This window comes from Pongo abelii, chromosome 2, assembly GCF_028885655.2.
Source record: "Pongo abelii isolate AG06213 chromosome 2, NHGRI_mPonAbe1-v2.0_pri, whole genome shotgun sequence".
NCBI classification, from domain to species: Eukaryota; Metazoa; Chordata; class Mammalia; order Primates; family Hominidae; genus Pongo; species Pongo abelii.
The window spans coordinates 143,959,239-143,974,952 of NC_085928.1; the positions used below are offsets into that span (position 1 = coordinate 143,959,239).

Genomic DNA, 15,714 nt, shown 5'->3' on the forward strand with positions numbered 1-15,714 from the left:
CATTTGTCAAGTTCTTAGATGTTAGTGTCTCAGAGATTACATACCACAAGTGAGCTGTAAAATCCTCATTTAACAAGAATGTGAAAGAACTGTGGCATTCTAGGTACTTTAATTTTTTGAAAAGCTTTTTCTCTTGGGTAATTTTTTTTAATATTATAAATCTCTTTTCTATTAGGTTGTCTTTCTTTGCTTATTGAAGGGACTGGTGTCTTGGGGTCTTTATTCTGAAGATAAAAGATTTCTAGGCAGAACTACTGATGCAAAGAGAAGAAATCAGCCTGGATGTATTTGGATTATAGGATAGCTGCTAAAATCATGTTTGTGATTGAAAACCTAAAATAAGCTAATTTGTTTTTTCATGTACCTCTTCCTCCTAAAAGCTAAGTAAACAAAAAGACCCAGCATAAAAAGGATGAGAAGAGATTTTAGTTATTCAGTGTTTTCAGAGTTTCAACAAGGGATACAGATATAAGCAGCTGGGGCTGCTTCTTACAGAGTTTACAATCTGGGGAGAGAACATGAAAGACACTGTTTAACAGGCAAATAATTCCAGGAATAAATATACATGAATATGTTTTTCAAAATACAGGTTCTTATACAAATGTATAACTAAATACTGATTCCGTAGTGGGGTGGTTATAACTGAAAGGGCTTTGAGAAAATAAGAAATGCCATTACTGAATAAAACTAGTCATTCACCTAGCCAAAGATCCTTTCCAGCAGCACAAAAGGAATTTGTAAGGAGAACAGAGGTAACTGTCAGATATCTTTCTAATCTGTAAATTTATCCAAAGTTTGAAAATACCATGAAGAATCTTGGGAATGCCAGTAACCAGGGAATGGGATATTTGCATATCACAACATCTACAGGCTAAATACACTCTGAATGTCTCAATGTGGGGAAGTATGAGAAGTTAATAATTCTCCTAGTGTCTGGCTTCCTCTTTCTTTGCCTTTCCCTCTCATATGTTCAATCGCGTGTGTTACAGGACACACATAAGTAGTTGGAAGGTGTTAAACTTTGACAGTAAAGCAAAATCAGAGGTAGAGGCAAATGTTTAACCAATCATGTTCAAATATAAGCGACTCAATGAAGAGTTTTAGGTTTAAAGAGCCAAATATTCACCATTACTGAGAAATCTCAGTTTCTCATTCTAGTGAACATTTTCACATTGCACTTTGCTACCACAAACTAAATGGGTGTACATTTTTGAGTGCTGATTTATTACTCAAAGATTTGAATTAGGAGACTGAAACAAAACATGCTTTATCTGTGTACTTTTAGAAAATCCATCCACAAGAAAGGAGCCAAGCGTCAGTTTCCAATGGGGGGAACATTCTCATGGAGGTACTGTAAGGCTAAGTCTGTCCACTTCATTTCTTGTTCTTTGACAGATTCTGTGGTGCCACCATTGTCTTGTTCAGGTTCAGGAAGCTCATTCTGAAAAGGTACAATAGAAATTCAGAACAGTAATATATTCTGCATCTTCTTGGAACTCAAGAACACTTAGAATTAAAGCTTGTGAGTTCCTAGGAACAGGCAACATAATTGATATGTGTATTCTAAAAAAGCTAAAATCATACACGTGAGGAAACTATCAGAAGTATCATTCAAACATGGCCTAGGCCTTCTTCAGTAGGGAATGATGGGCATTTTGACTCTGACATTTGTGAAGGAGGCACTGTGGCAGAAGGGTTAAGGGCAGAGGCTTTTGGAAGCCAACTAGGATCCAAGACCACAACTCTCCCATTTGCTGGGTTACTTGGGCAAGGTATGCAAACCCTTGGGGCCTTTGTTTCTTCCTTGGCAAATGGGAGAACAAAAGAGCCATCACCTCACAGGACTACTGTAAGGATTAGGTGAGGTAATTTAGATCAAGTGCTGAGCACTGTGTGGGGTATCCAGTGCTCAAGGAATATTTGCTGTTATTATTAGCAGCTAGGAATACTGAGATGAGCCAATCCTAAATCTTCTTTAGGGGGAGCATGCTTTAAAAGAATACTAGTTTGCTGGCATATTCCTTAGACACAAGAAATGTATCCAAAAAATTATCTTGGACCCAACATGTCTTTTTTTTGAGATGGAGTTTCACTTTTGTTGCCCAGGTTAGAGTGCAATGGCATGATCTCGGCTCACCACAACCTCTGCCTCCCGGGTTCAAGTGATTCTCCTGCCTCAGCCTCCCGAGTAGCTGGGATTACAGGCATGCACCACCATGCCCGGCTAATTTTGTATTTTTTTATTTTTTTTTAGTAGTGATGAGGTTTCTCCATGTTGGTCAGGCTGGTCTCGAACTCCCGACCTCAGTTGGTCCACCTGCCTCAGCCTCCCAAAGTGCTGGGATTACAGGCGCGAGCCACCGCGCCTGGCCCAACATGTCTATATTGTAATAAAAATGGAGGTAGGGCAGGAAACACTGAAAATGTAATTAATAGATGAGCCCTCCCCCTAGTGGTGGAGCAGAGCAACAAAAAACACAACAAATGACCAATTCACACTACCAGCAATTTTCTTAAAATGGTAAGTCATGGGCCACACTTACTGTAGGATCTGGGATCATTTACTTGTATTTTAAGTTTAAATGTATTACTACTGAAACTCTGCTTTGTACCAGAGTTCACAGATACCAATATATTTCTTTTCAATTATCTGTGTTTTGTTTTATGGTTAGCAAACTGTTATGCAATATCCAGACTTAAAATTTCCCACTGGATTCTAATTTGTAGTATGTGAATATGTTTTCCCCTCTAAAATTATGCTCAATATTAAATGATATTCACTTATCTATATTTGAATCACATACATCTTGTTCTACAGACAGATTCAAACATACTTGAACAGATTGAAAAGAGCTATCATTTATTGTAACGCAATAATATATTATCTTAAACTTAAAAAGAAAGTTCAGTCCTAATAATTACTTATAGATGACAAAGAATAAACAGGTCCTTGGTTAATGAATTCTTTAATTCAGAAGCAGACAACTTTGCTTAATTTCATCCTATCTGTGGTATGCTTTCTAAAATAATGTGTCTTTCATTTGGTATCTACTGTCCCTTGCAATACATGCCAACACATAAAATTGCATATATGCCTGGAAAACAAAAACAAAAGTATCATAAACCCAGCCATCCATTATGGTGTACTGTAAAACGCCCTCAGTTCTTTGCAGCTACTCTTATCAAAAGGTGAAATTGATTTCCCCAATCTTGGATTTGGACTGGCCCTGTGAGTTGTTTTGGCCAACAGAATGAAGCTGTCATGCCAGTGGGCCAGTTCTTGGCCTAAGCTCCAAGAAGCTCTGCGGTTTCCTCTCAGGTTGCTCTTGGAACCCTGAGACTCAGAAGTCTGGGCTAGCCTGCTGGATACCAGAGACCATGGCATAGTCACCCCATCACCCAGCAGACAGCTTGTTAACTGCCAGACATGTGGGATAGTCCTAGATTACCCAGCCTCCAGAGTCTGTTGGCTGACTGCACAACACAAGCAAGCCTAGCAGGGATCAGCTGAGCTGGTGCAGACTAGAAGTCCCTCCCAGCTGAGCTACAAAATCATGAAATAAACAGTTGCTCTTTTAAGTCACTAAGCTTTGGGGTGACTTGTTATGCAGCAAAACCTAACTGGCATACATATTGCCTTAGAATCACAAGATAAGTGAAAGGTGTGGATTAGCAGCAGGGCCAAGCCAACTTCGCCTGGAAGTCAGTAGGGAAACTTCCCTCTCCTTCATCCCCTGCCACACAAATGTTCTCCAATCTGGGCCATAAACTTCTCCAGAAATGGACATCTCCTTTATTTTCTTGACTTTGTTTAGGCCCTCCTCCCTTGCCTAGACCACCACAATAGCTTGCCAATTGGTCTCACTTGCCCCTTTCTCCATGTCACACCATCTCTAACAATGCTGCTAAGCTGATTTTCCAAAAGCCAAATCTGAGCATAGCAGTCTTGCTTTTAAGACCATTCATTCCTGGATCTCCTGAGGATGAGGTCTAAGTGTGGTATCAAATACCACTCTCAATCTGATCCAAGCCCAACTTTTCAGCCTACTTATGTGACAAACGTATTCTTCATCCACACTGAATGACTCACCATGTCCCAAAGCCTTTCAAAACTCTGGGCCTTTACACATCTGTCCCCTCTGCTGCAATACCCTTGTCTACCTCCACTAAACTTCTGGTCCTTCCTTATGACCCAGCTTAAACATGACATTCTCTCAGAAGCCTTTCTGATGCCCACCAGGCAATCAGCCACTTCCTATATGATGCGGCTGTTTATGCCCCCACCTAGAATATTTATTATCACAATTACTTATCTATAAGTGTTGCCTTTCTAGACCGCTCAGGAGGAGGAACTGTATCTTATGTTCACACAGTCTTATGGCACACAGTAGGCTGCAAAAAATGCTTGTCAAATGAATGAATGAACAAAAGTTCACAAGACAGGATTTGGAACTTCACAGACCTAGGTATATGTTATATGAAGCCCTACTTACCTGCTACCAGACTTTGGGCAAGTTGCCCTTTCTGATCCTATTCTTTTCCTATAAAATGGGAATAACAGCACCTCCCTCACAGGGTTGTTTAAGAATTAGAGATAATGTATATTTCCAACCTCAGTCCATGGCATAAAACTGGTATTCAATAAATGACATCTATAATTCTTATTATGCTCTCTCTTTTGACTATTTTCCTAAGCTTGAACTAAGCTATAACTTGTTATTTGATATGTATATTATTCACTGAACATATTACTATCTCTTATTCATAAATGAAAATACAGATGAACTATTTTATTTCTTTGTAAACAGCAGCAGCAGATATTCTAACTATAAATTATATTTTATTTAATACTAACTACTCTTCTCAGGGCAGCTGGCATGCTTTAAAGAAAAACAGTCCCGTTTTCCCTTTTTTAGGCCTCTATGACATAAATAGGATTTTAAACAAACATTTATATAAGCAAAACTTTTGGATCACTTATTACATGAGATTTAACAAACTCCCTGCAGCAGAGTTTTCCAAAGATAGGGAAGAAAAGAGTATTCCAGAAGGCCGCTGGCCTAAACGCAAAAGAATACCCAGGTATCTTCTGAATATTTCCCAGGGAACCTAAGATAGGTGTATGCTCCAAGAATGAGAGTTTCTAAAAATGCCAAAAGACTGATGAGCCACAGACAGGGAAGAAAGAAACAGAACTCATAGGCTGCTGCTTCTTGTTCCTCCCCATCTTGCGCATTAAACTCTCATTATTTGGTTTCTCTGGTTTTCGTGTGGTGGACAGAACATGGCTCAGAAAATCTGGGCTCTAGTCCTGGCATGACTCCTAACTGACCTGGCCATGTTAGCTCCCTGAACCACATTTTTCTTCAAATAAAACATAAAACTAGATGCTTTCCAGAGGCTTCTAGAGTTAGAGAATTCCACAGCTTTGATTTCTTTGCCACACTAGTTTATCTTCCATTGATATCCCTCCTCCACTAGTTACTGCCAGATCAATACCTTTAACCCATCCTCAGCTCAAATCATAACCTACCAGTGGTATTGCGACATCCTCATAAGGCAGCTTGTCTTCTCGCCAAGCATCATCAATCAAATCCAAGATCCTTCCATCTCTCTGAACCTCACTGTCCATTTTCCTGCAGCTTTGATCTTGTCAAATCTGTAAGCCAAAGAGGTTATTTCTCAAACACGAACACTGAAGAGATGGTATAATCCACTATTAGGATTCTCCAGGCTTTTTAGTCTGGGGCCACCTTTTGGGAAAAGGTTCATTTTCTCATATGGGCTGGGTGACTACTTTGATCACAGTTCCTCTCTCCAACCCCAACTGATACATATTTTATAGTGTATACTGGACAGGCATAGCCCAGTTGACAGACCAGTGTCATAGAGTGTGACAGGAGAGTAACACATTAAATGAGGCCCTCAAATAATATGTTGCATCTCAATGTAGCTCTTCTCTTCTAACTTGAACATTCACCTTTTCCTGTTTGTGATGCCTTTGATGAGTCCCTGATTCATAATGGCCAGCTAAGTTTCCTTTCTAGCCCCTGGCTCAAACCTCAGCATTCTTAGGCACAGGAGTCACACGAACATACTGTAAAGGAAACGGCTTCCTTCCCTAAAATAGTACCCAGGCTGAGATCTGAACAAAGCACTTGTAGGTGAACAGCAGTGGTACAACCTCATACTGCTAAAGTTTCTCCAGTTTCTGCTTCCCTTTGGGGTAGCTCCTTCCTTGGAGGTTCCTTCCTCTAATTCTTAACGCTACACTCCCTTCAATTTCTGGCCCAAATAGTCACGATGCTTATTTAGCTCCTTGACCATGGCTGATTCCCCATTTTTCTCTGAAACTGCTATAATCTAATCCAAAAGGCTGGCTAGCTTGGAGGATACTTCTGGATTTCCCTGTTTCCAAGGTTGGGCCCTGACTCATCATAGGCATCATCCTATGGGTGCTCTCTGCTACCAAGTGACAATCCAAAAAGCCCGGAAGCCACTGGCATCAAAGGTACTCTCAGTTTCTGAGACTATGGAGACTCACACAATAAGCAATTTTGGGGTGGAGGAGCGGGGTGAAACCCACCATCTGGAGGTGCTTTTTTCAGAGCTCAGCCTGGGTGATATTTTAAGGAAGGAAGCCATTTCCTTTACAAGCTCAACTTCAGACATCGTCTTGCCTTGAGGATTTGTGTCAGGTCTGTAGTTGGTCCCTTCGCATAGTCCAGTTTAGTGTTATCTCAGTATGTTCATGAGCTCCTGTGCCTAAGAACGCTGAGGTTTGGGCCAAGGCAGGTGGAAGTTTTTGTAAAAATGGCTCACAGGGCCGGGCGCGGTGGTTCACGCCTGTAATCCAGCACTTTGGGAGACCGAGGTGGGCGGATCACAAGGTCAGGAGATCAAGACCATCCTGGCTAACAGGGTGAAACCTCGTCTCTACTAAAAATACAAAAAATTAGCCGAGCGTGGTGGCAGGCGCCTGTAGTCCCAGCTACTCGGGAGGCTGAGGCAGGAGAATGGCGTGAACCTGGGAGGCGGAGCTTGCAGTGAGCCGAGATAGCGCCACATGCCACTGCACTCCAGCCTGGGCGACAGAGCAAGACTCCGTCTCAAAAAAAAAAAAAAAAAAAGGCTCACAGCTGTCCCCCATAGGATAACTGCAAGATATCTCTAACACCTTGGCAAAAATTATACACAGATTGGTGTGGGAAAGGGTTTTTACCCCCATGACAAGGATCTCGGCAAAAGTTAAGCAAAATGCGCCCTGCTACTTCTGTCACCGGTGAGCCAGGTGAGGGCTTAATTAATCCAGTACTCAATAATTAACCGAGTACTACCCAGTGGATAACTCAAAGCAAGACGAAGTTTTGGTTATACTTTTGAAGTCCCTGTCTTACAAGAGCTCCCCACTTTCCTGCTGCTACTCCTTTGTCTTTGCTGCTCTGTCTCCTGGGATACCCTTCTCACTTTCCTCAGCTGATCCAAACCTGACTTTCCGAGGCCCACATAGATTTTCCACCTTTGTAAAGTTTTCTCAAATCACTCGAGCTTCAGTAGGCCTTCTATCCTTGAGCTCTTGCTTCTTGTCCTAACTTAATCTACTAAACAAGCTAGGTCAGCTTGTGGTCAATTGCTCAGGTATTATTGTCTCCAACTGTTATGTGTACATTTTGTACCCATGATTCCTTAGATCTTTCCACATTTGGCCTCAATCTTTTTCACCTGTCCCTTCTCCAAACACTTCCAACCCTGTCACATTTTCCAGCCTTGACAGTTAAAACCCCCTTTTCCACATCACTAATGCCACTCTTCCTTTCAAGATAAACGCAGGCGTCAGCTCTTGAAGGTCAACATCCCATTTCCGGGATTAGGCGCGAAGGTGCCTTCCCTCATAAGGGGCTGGAAGGATGGGAAGCATCAAGATAATCAATGCCCAGGGCACATTGATTATCTTGTGTACTAAAGCCACCGTCCCAAGTACTCGTCACCCAGTACGACCACTGTTTCCTGAACAAACTTTTCTTACACACGTGACAGTCCCGATGCCTGCAATGCTCTTTGTTTCTTCCTTTTTATTCCAGTGAACCCACAGTCAGTCTAAAAATCTTAGGTCCCAGGTCGCTTCCTGTAGGAGGCCGCCTCCAAACCCCAGGCTGAGCGCAGTCCCGGTACCCACCCCTCCAGGGGTCTCACAGTTCCCTAAGCACAGAGCATGGCACCAACTGGGGAGTCTGTCAAACAGCCCAGATGAATGTCTTTCCAAACACGCGGTGCCTGCGTTTCCCGGGACAGGGATACGTCTTATCAATTTATATATATTATAGCTTTGCAAACACGTATTTATAAGGTCAAAGCGGGAAAGCCTTGTTCCTTGCTAGAAATGAGCCTCGCAGGCCACCACCGTCCGCACCGTACGTCAGGCCGCCCCTCAGCTGCGGCTTCCGGCCTGAGGCAGGAGGTACCAAACGTGGAAGCGGAGACGGGAGGTCTGGGGGTGCCATGCAAGTCCCTTTCCTCCCGACACAGAGTGGAGTAAAGAAAACGGTTATGAGCGTAAAGTGACAGCCTCGGCCGATGGGAACGGGGGAAGTCCGACACTGAGCAACGAACGCATTCCCGCGCCTCCAAAATCTAGGCCGGGAGCGCTGGAAACCCTTACCGGCACCCGGCCACCGCGGCAGACGCTTCCTCTTGCCACGCCCCCCCGCATCACGTGTCTGCACTCTCCTCGGATTCCCGGATGTGGGTGAGTTCATTTGCTCGCGTGCGGGGGAAGTCTGGAGAAGACATTGTTTCAATTATTAAAAGTGTGGGGGCAGTGGGCGGAACAAACGCGCAGACTACAGAGGCTGGACGTAAGCTTAGCGGTGGCGCGCGTGCGCAGCGCCTGCCCGAGGTAACGGCGGGAAGGCTCGGGCGTGCTTCCGGCAACCCTGTAACCGCCTGTGCGCAAGTCGGAAGGGCAAGGGGCTGGCGTGTCCTGGTCTGGAGGCGGCCCAGGCTGCCTTGGTGACTCTGGCTTCGCGGCCTCATGGCTTGCGGCCGGTTCGCGCAACGGCCTGCGAACCACCAAGCGCGTCCCCGCTGGCTCGGGTCCGCCCCGGAGCCCAGTCCCTCGGCCTGGCCCGCTATGCCCTGCACACCGGCGGAGTCCGGCATGGCGCAGCCTGGCGTGCGGTTCGGCCCCGCCAGGTGGTCAGCCCTTCCTCGGAGTCCGGGTGGCTGGGGGCGCTTCGGAGAGTGGCCAGGTGGGCGAGCGAGCTGCGCCCAGTACTCACCTTCCCCGGCGGACCCACCTTCCTTTTCAGCGGAGAGACCCCAGTGCGGCCTCCCTGCCAGGGCTGCTGTCTTGCTAGCGCTGTTGGGACTACTTCATTCACGGCACAAGGGGACCCACTCATTTAGGGTGGCATATTAAGGTTGGCAGCTTTTAAAATAGTGAGTTGGTTTAAACGGTTATGTTAGTACAAGAGGTACGGAAATGTGGCAAAAATCGTGGACTGGAATTGGAGAGCCTTGAACTAACTGCTCCATGCGCACAAATGAGGGATAGAAAGAAATAAGGACGGTTTCTTAGGAACACTTTAATCATGGAGATACTTGAAGACAGTACATTTAGGCTTATAATGTGGTTTTTCTTACGTCCCTTACGACATCAGGAGAGTAAAGATGAGTATGATGTCAGAGACTAGTCATCTTTTAGAGTTTTAGCAGCATACGCTGATACGCACAAAGTAGTTTTCTCTGAGCCTTATGTCCGGTTAAACTTACTAAAAGAATTTATTATTTTAATAAAGCAATATTGTAGGGTAGATGCCCTGTATTTATACAGTTCCTCAAGTGCTTGCATTTATTTTTTAGATACGAGGAAATCATAAGGATCGTTGATTAGATTTTTGTTAGCTGTAGCTTAATGATAAAGTGTATATATTTTCTTATTTGGCATGCAGTACCATTTTTAGATTAATTTTTGAGTTTGCCTTTTGACTATGGCATTATCAGTGATCAGGGTAGTAAAAAGCTCTGAAACTAAAATGGAGTAGAGATTTATAAACAGGCACACTGCCTTTTAAAATGTATGTAGATGCAAATCTGAAAGTTGTTTGTAAAAGTTGTATATGTTGATTGTACTGATGCCATTTCCTCTCGTTAAAAGGTGGAAGACCTTTGCTTAGTCCTTTCTGTTCTAATTTATGTTGTGCTGGCAGATGGTGACAGCATCAGTCGTCCACTCTGTCATTGCTTCCTGCTTTCAAAAAATGTCAACTTGACTTGAAATTCAGCTAAAGCCAACATTGACATAAGGTTTCAGGAACTGAATCTCCGATCTTTATGTTATTTTAGTCTGCCTCCCCGCCCCCGTCAGGAGCTAGGTTTTTCAGTTTTACAGAGCCACAGTACTGTCATTACACATACACAAATTAATAAAAATTCTCTGATGTCAATATCCAGTCAGATTACGATTTCTTCAACTCTCTCTTAAATGTCTTTTTACAATTAGCTTGTTTGAACCAAAATCCCACAGGGATTTGCCTATTGTGTTTGGGTGATGCACATTTGACATCTTTTAATCTATATTTGTTCCCTCATAGCTATTGCTATGGGATTAGCCCCTATTTTTCCTTAGAGTTCTAAATTTAGCAGATGGCATTGCACAGTATCCTTTAACATGTATCTCTGTTGCCTTTATGTCCTCTAAACCAGGGGCCCCCAACCCCGGGGCCGCAGAGCAGTACCAGTACGTGGCCTGTTAGGAACCAGGCTACAGAGCAGGAGGTGAGTGACAGGCTAGTGCGCATTACCTACCACCTGAGCTCTGCCTCCTGTCAGTTCAGCCGTGAGGTTATATTCTCCTAGGAGCACGAACCCTATTGTAAACTGCGCATGCAAGAAATCTAGGTTGCACACTTATGAGAATCTGACTAATGGCTGATGATCTGAGGTGGAATAGTTTCATCCTGAAACCATGCCCCTAACCCTGTCCATGTGTATTATTCATATTACTGAAGAAGTGGTTGGCTGGGCGCGGTGACTCACGCCTGTTAATCCCAGCACTTTGGGGGGCCGAGGTGGGCATGAGGTCAGGAGTTCGAGACCAGTGTGGCCAACATAGTGAAACCCCGTCTCTACTGAAAATGCAATAAAATTAGCCGAGTGTGGTGGTGTGCGCCTGTAATCCCAGCTACTCGGGAGGCTGAGGCAGGAGAATCACGTGAATCCGGGAGGCGGAGGTTGCAGTGAGCCGAGATCACACCATTGCTCTCCAGACCGGGCAAGAGTGCGAGACTGGGTCTCAAAAAACAAAAAAATGTGGTTTGGCCATTCCTCCCCCAAAACATTTCATATGAATTTTAACAAAAAGATATTTACAAAATGTGTTATTTCCGCCCTGTCGGTGTTGAGAAATTGTCTTCCATGAAACAGGTTCCTGGTGCCAAAAAGGTTGGGGACCACTGCTCTAAACCAGTAGTTAGATGTGGAATTCCACTGTCCGGTATTGTAGCCACCAGCCAGCTGTGGCTAGTTAATTAAAGTGAAATAAAATAAAAAATTCAGTTCCTAGGCTGGGCGCGGTGGCTCACACCTGTAATCCCAGCACTTTGGGAGGCTGAGGTGGGTGGATTACGAGGTCAGGAGTTCAAGACCAGCCTGACCAACATGGTGAAACCCCGTCTCTACTAAAAATACAAAAAGTAGCCGGGCGTGGTGGCATGCGCCTGTAATCTCAGCTACTCAGGAAGCTGAGGCAGGAGAAGGAGAATCGCTTGAACCCGGGAGGTGGAGGTTGCAGTGAGCGGAGATCACGCCACTGCACTCCAGCCTGGGTGACGGAGTGAGACTCTGTCTCAAAAAAAAAAAAAAAAAAAAAAATTCAGTTCCTAACTTGAATTAGCCACATTTCAAGTGCTCAGTAGCTACAGATTGCCTAGTGGCTACTTTTTGAACAGTGCAGTTATAAAATATTTTCATAATTGCAGAAAGTTCTATTGAACAGCACTGCTCTAGAAGCCTGATCAGATTTCACCCTTATATTTGTTTTTGTTTTGTTTTTTGGTGGGATAGTTGCGGTGGTTGGGCAGAAAATTTCATAGGTAATGCAATATACTTCCTATTTCATTAATTATCAGGGAAGCAGTGTCTGAGTTGTTTTCTTTTTTTATGATGTTAACATTAAACATTATATTGGGTTTAGGTGTAGTTAGCTCCATCCACCCATAGTGAAATTCCCCAAGACTCTTTCACTTAATGGTGAAGTCCTTTTGTGGGGTTATATTGCCTGTATCCGTTACTGCATTAGAGGTTGCAACGTGGTGATTATCTAATTCTATTATTTCTTCAATATTTATCAGCTGAGAGTCTTTCATGAAGAACTTTCTCTTACCAACTGTTTGACTACCCTGAAATACAATTTGTACAGGAAAGGCAAGAAAAATGCTTAATTCTTTCCCTCTATTTTCAGACCACAGTAATGAGTGGGTGGCCTAGCAACCTCCAAAGGTAACCGTGAGGGTTTTTGCCTTTTTGTAAACCTATCATCATGAACTTATAGACTTTATATTTAAACTGTTTCAACATATGGCAGTTGTGTTTTTAATACTCAAATTGTTTCATCTTTGGCCAGTGAGAGCTCCTTAAAGTTGGCTCCTATTCCATTTGATATGACCAATAGCTTTGGTAATTTCCTTGCTTTCTGGTAAATAATTTTCCTGGCTCATTTATAGATTTCTGGTCTCCAAAGAGCCGTGGTTCTTTTGAGTCTGAGATAGTATTTGGAGACCACAGTCTTATCTAGGTGGGAGAGGTGTTCTTGCTACTAGGTTAGTCGTTGGTTCTAGGATTTATGGTGGCCAGAGTTAGGAAATATTATACATGAAGAAAAACACAAATATGCAAAGTTCGTATTGTTTCCAACATTTAACATTTAAATTTCCAAAATTTAAACTTAATTTTGCAGTTTTTTCACACGTTGGATTTATGTTTGTATCTTTTTTGCTGAGTCTTGGTACCTAGTTTCATTAATAGAATTAGTTTTTTTCCTCATCCTATGTTATATATAATGGTTTCAAGTTAACAGCCTATTTTATTATCAATGTGATTCCTGAATAGTGCTTAGGATTTCTTTGCAATTGTCTTTTATCCTTATTTTATATGTCTCTAGGGAAGTGTATAGTAAAATTATTGTATTTTAAAGGCATATGAAGTAATTTATTGTATAGTTAGCCTGTCAAATTGATATCTAGTTGGTAGTTGATTTATTTTATTTTGTTTCCAATTTTTCAGTACTGCTTTTTTCCCCATTTTCATTTGTTTTATTATATGCAAAACCTTAGCATAATTCCCATAAAACAAGTACCCATAAAACAATTTAGCTTTCATCTCTGTTTCTTCCACTCTGCTTATTTTCCTTCCTTACTGATACTGTTTTTACTAGTTTTGGGTCTGTCCTTCCATTAAAAAAAAATGTACCTAAAAGCAAATCTACGTGGACAAACATACCTTTCTTTCTTAGGTAAAATGTGCTATTATGTATAGTGTTTTCCATCTTGGGTTTTTCACCTAGTGATACATGTCCTGTAGATCCCCCCCTTAGGAGTATGTAGAGATTGTTATTCCTTTTTACAGTTTTGTAGTACTCCATTGGTGGATGAATATTTAACTTGTTCCCTCTTGATAGACACTTGTGTTGTTTTCTGCTATTACAGATAGTCCTGCAGTGAATACCCCTGTGGATATGTTGTTTTGCATTTTTGCCAATGAGCCTGTGGGATAGATTCTTAAAAGTAGCATTGTTGGATAAAAGGGTAAATGCATATATCAGTTGTTAGGTATTACCAAAGTCTCCTCTATAGCAGTTGTGTTCATTTTGCATTCCTACCTATTATGCATATGAGTGCCTGTTGTCCCACAGCCTTGTCATCAGAGTATATTATCAAACATTTAATGTTTGGTTAATCTGGTACAGAAGAAAGGGTAACTTAGTGTAGTTTTAATTTGTATTTCTCTTATGAGCAAGGTTGAGCATCTTTTCATATTTTTACTGTCATTTGTGTTTTTCTGTGCATTGCTTGTTTATACCTCTCGCCCATGTTTCTATAGATTTTTTGCCTAATCTTTTATAAGCTCCTTATGTATTTGGGTAATTAACTGTTTGTGGTAAAACTTTCAGGTACTGTTGTCATTTGTCTGTTAACTTTGCTTATGGCACTTTCTCATATAAAAGTTTGTTTTTATGTACTACTATTTCTCAGACTTTCTCATTGTTCTTCCTGGATTTTGAACTATAGTTTGGACAATTTTTTAAAAACTTTGATATTCTGAAAAGTTTCTCTAATACCTTATTTACTGGTATCAGTTTAATTAGGAGCCTGTCTGGAAAATGCTTAGTAATACTGATTGTTCATCGGAACAGCCATAGTTTACTGGCCATGGTATATCTGACACGACCATAGAGCTTTGTAATGAAAATGACACCAAGGCAGGTACAGGGACAGAGAGCATTGTTATCCTCCTTTAGACTTGAAGGTTAGGCATATCCCTTCTCTTAGTATGTACACATTTATTCATAATTCTGTCTGGAGTTTTTATTTTCTTCCTGTGTCCCATTTTGTGAATAATTTGGTCTTGGGCATATACTATGATATTTTTCCTGATCTGTAAAATGATAAAGTTAAATTAGAGGCCTGAAGTGCTTTCTAGCTCATAAAGTCTATGTTAATGAATTTCAAAGATTTGCCTATTATAAGACATTCTATTTGTATTCTTTTTCCCTTAAATTTAAAGTGTGTTTTCCTTGCTCCCCACACTTGATGTAAAAGCTTATATTTCCTTTCACTATCCAATTCCAGGTTTCATTGATTTAAAACAGCCTTCATTCCAAAGGAAAGTTATAATTAATAAGTTTTGTTTGTTGATGTTTTGTTCTAACTGCAGAAATGAGTAAGATTGTACCAATGGTAGAGGTATACATTTTCCATTTGATCACATTAGCTTTGCATGTTAGTGGCGTGGAGCAGCAGATTATCAAACAGTGTTTTAATTTGTATTTAAAATATTACAAAGAATATCTAATTTTATGTAATTATATGGCACATGCAAAGAAGAAATCAGAGTGACATAGTGCATAGAGTTGAATGAAGGTCAGGTTGGTTAGAAAAAGAATCAGTGATATAACTATGAGCAACTCAGGTGACAAACATCCACAGAAAATCAGCCCTTACTATTTGCCTGATCCTGAGAATTGATGGTGTTTGGCACTACTCAGGCAGATGGTGAAGGTATTACACAGACACATTGCACATTAGTAAGTTTATTTCTCACAGAGAATGTTACTGGTCCACTTCCCTCCTTTTTTTTTTTTTAAACAGGAATCTCTATGTTAGACCATTTTGATTTCTAAAATGGCAGTATTTCTTATGTGACTATTTATTGTGCTGCTGCCACCTGGTGGCCATGGTAGTGATGTCATACTTCAGTTTAATTTCTTTTTTTATTGCAAAGACACTATTAAGCCAAAAGGCTGATATATTTTAAGATATAGAATACTGTAAAATATATAAAGGTTGCACATTGATTGTGACTTGATTGATTGCCACACTGTCTAGGTTGAATCCAGGACTATAATTTTTAGTTTATCATAGTCAAGTTATTTAATTCTCTAAGCCTCAGTTTTCTCAAAGTAATAGTATCTGTCTTTTATGAGTATTGTGAAGATCG

The 15,714-nt window shown here is 41.6% G+C and overlaps 2 protein-coding genes across 5 annotated transcripts in view; one reads left to right on the forward strand and one right to left on the reverse strand.

Moving 5' to 3' along the window:
• Window positions 1–406: 406 nt before the first annotated feature.
• On the reverse strand, window positions 407–8,762 carry ANAPC13 (anaphase promoting complex subunit 13). 4 transcript variants are annotated; one of them, XM_009239333.4, is made up of 3 exons: window positions 8,660–8,762; window positions 5,534–5,659; window positions 407–1,441 (listed from the first exon to the last, which is right to left on the reverse strand). In XM_009239333.4, exons 2-3 carry the CDS (start codon window positions 5,630–5,632, stop codon window positions 1,316–1,318), a joined length of 225 nt encoding a protein of 74 aa, XP_009237608.1. In that variant the 5' UTR covers window positions 5,633–5,659; window positions 8,660–8,762; the 3' UTR covers window positions 407–1,315.
• Window positions 8,739–15,714, forward strand: part of CEP63 (centrosomal protein 63) — a gene marked incomplete at its 5' end in the record, with an annotated part of 78,690 nt that continues 71,714 nt past the window's right edge. The window contains 1 exon segment of the mRNA NM_001133608.1: window positions 8,739–8,896.

What these genes read in the sequence shown, in the direction of transcription:
- ANAPC13 (XM_009239333.4), bottom strand. Translation starts at nt 5,632, where the DNA reads ATGGACAGTGAGGTTCAGAGAGATGGAAGGATCTTGGATTTGATTGAT. An exon ending in AGGATGTCGCAATACCACTG is followed by an intron (nt 1,442 to 5,533) that starts GTAGGTTATGAT and finishes GTACCTTTTCAG; the next exon opens with AATGAGCTTCCTGAACCTGA.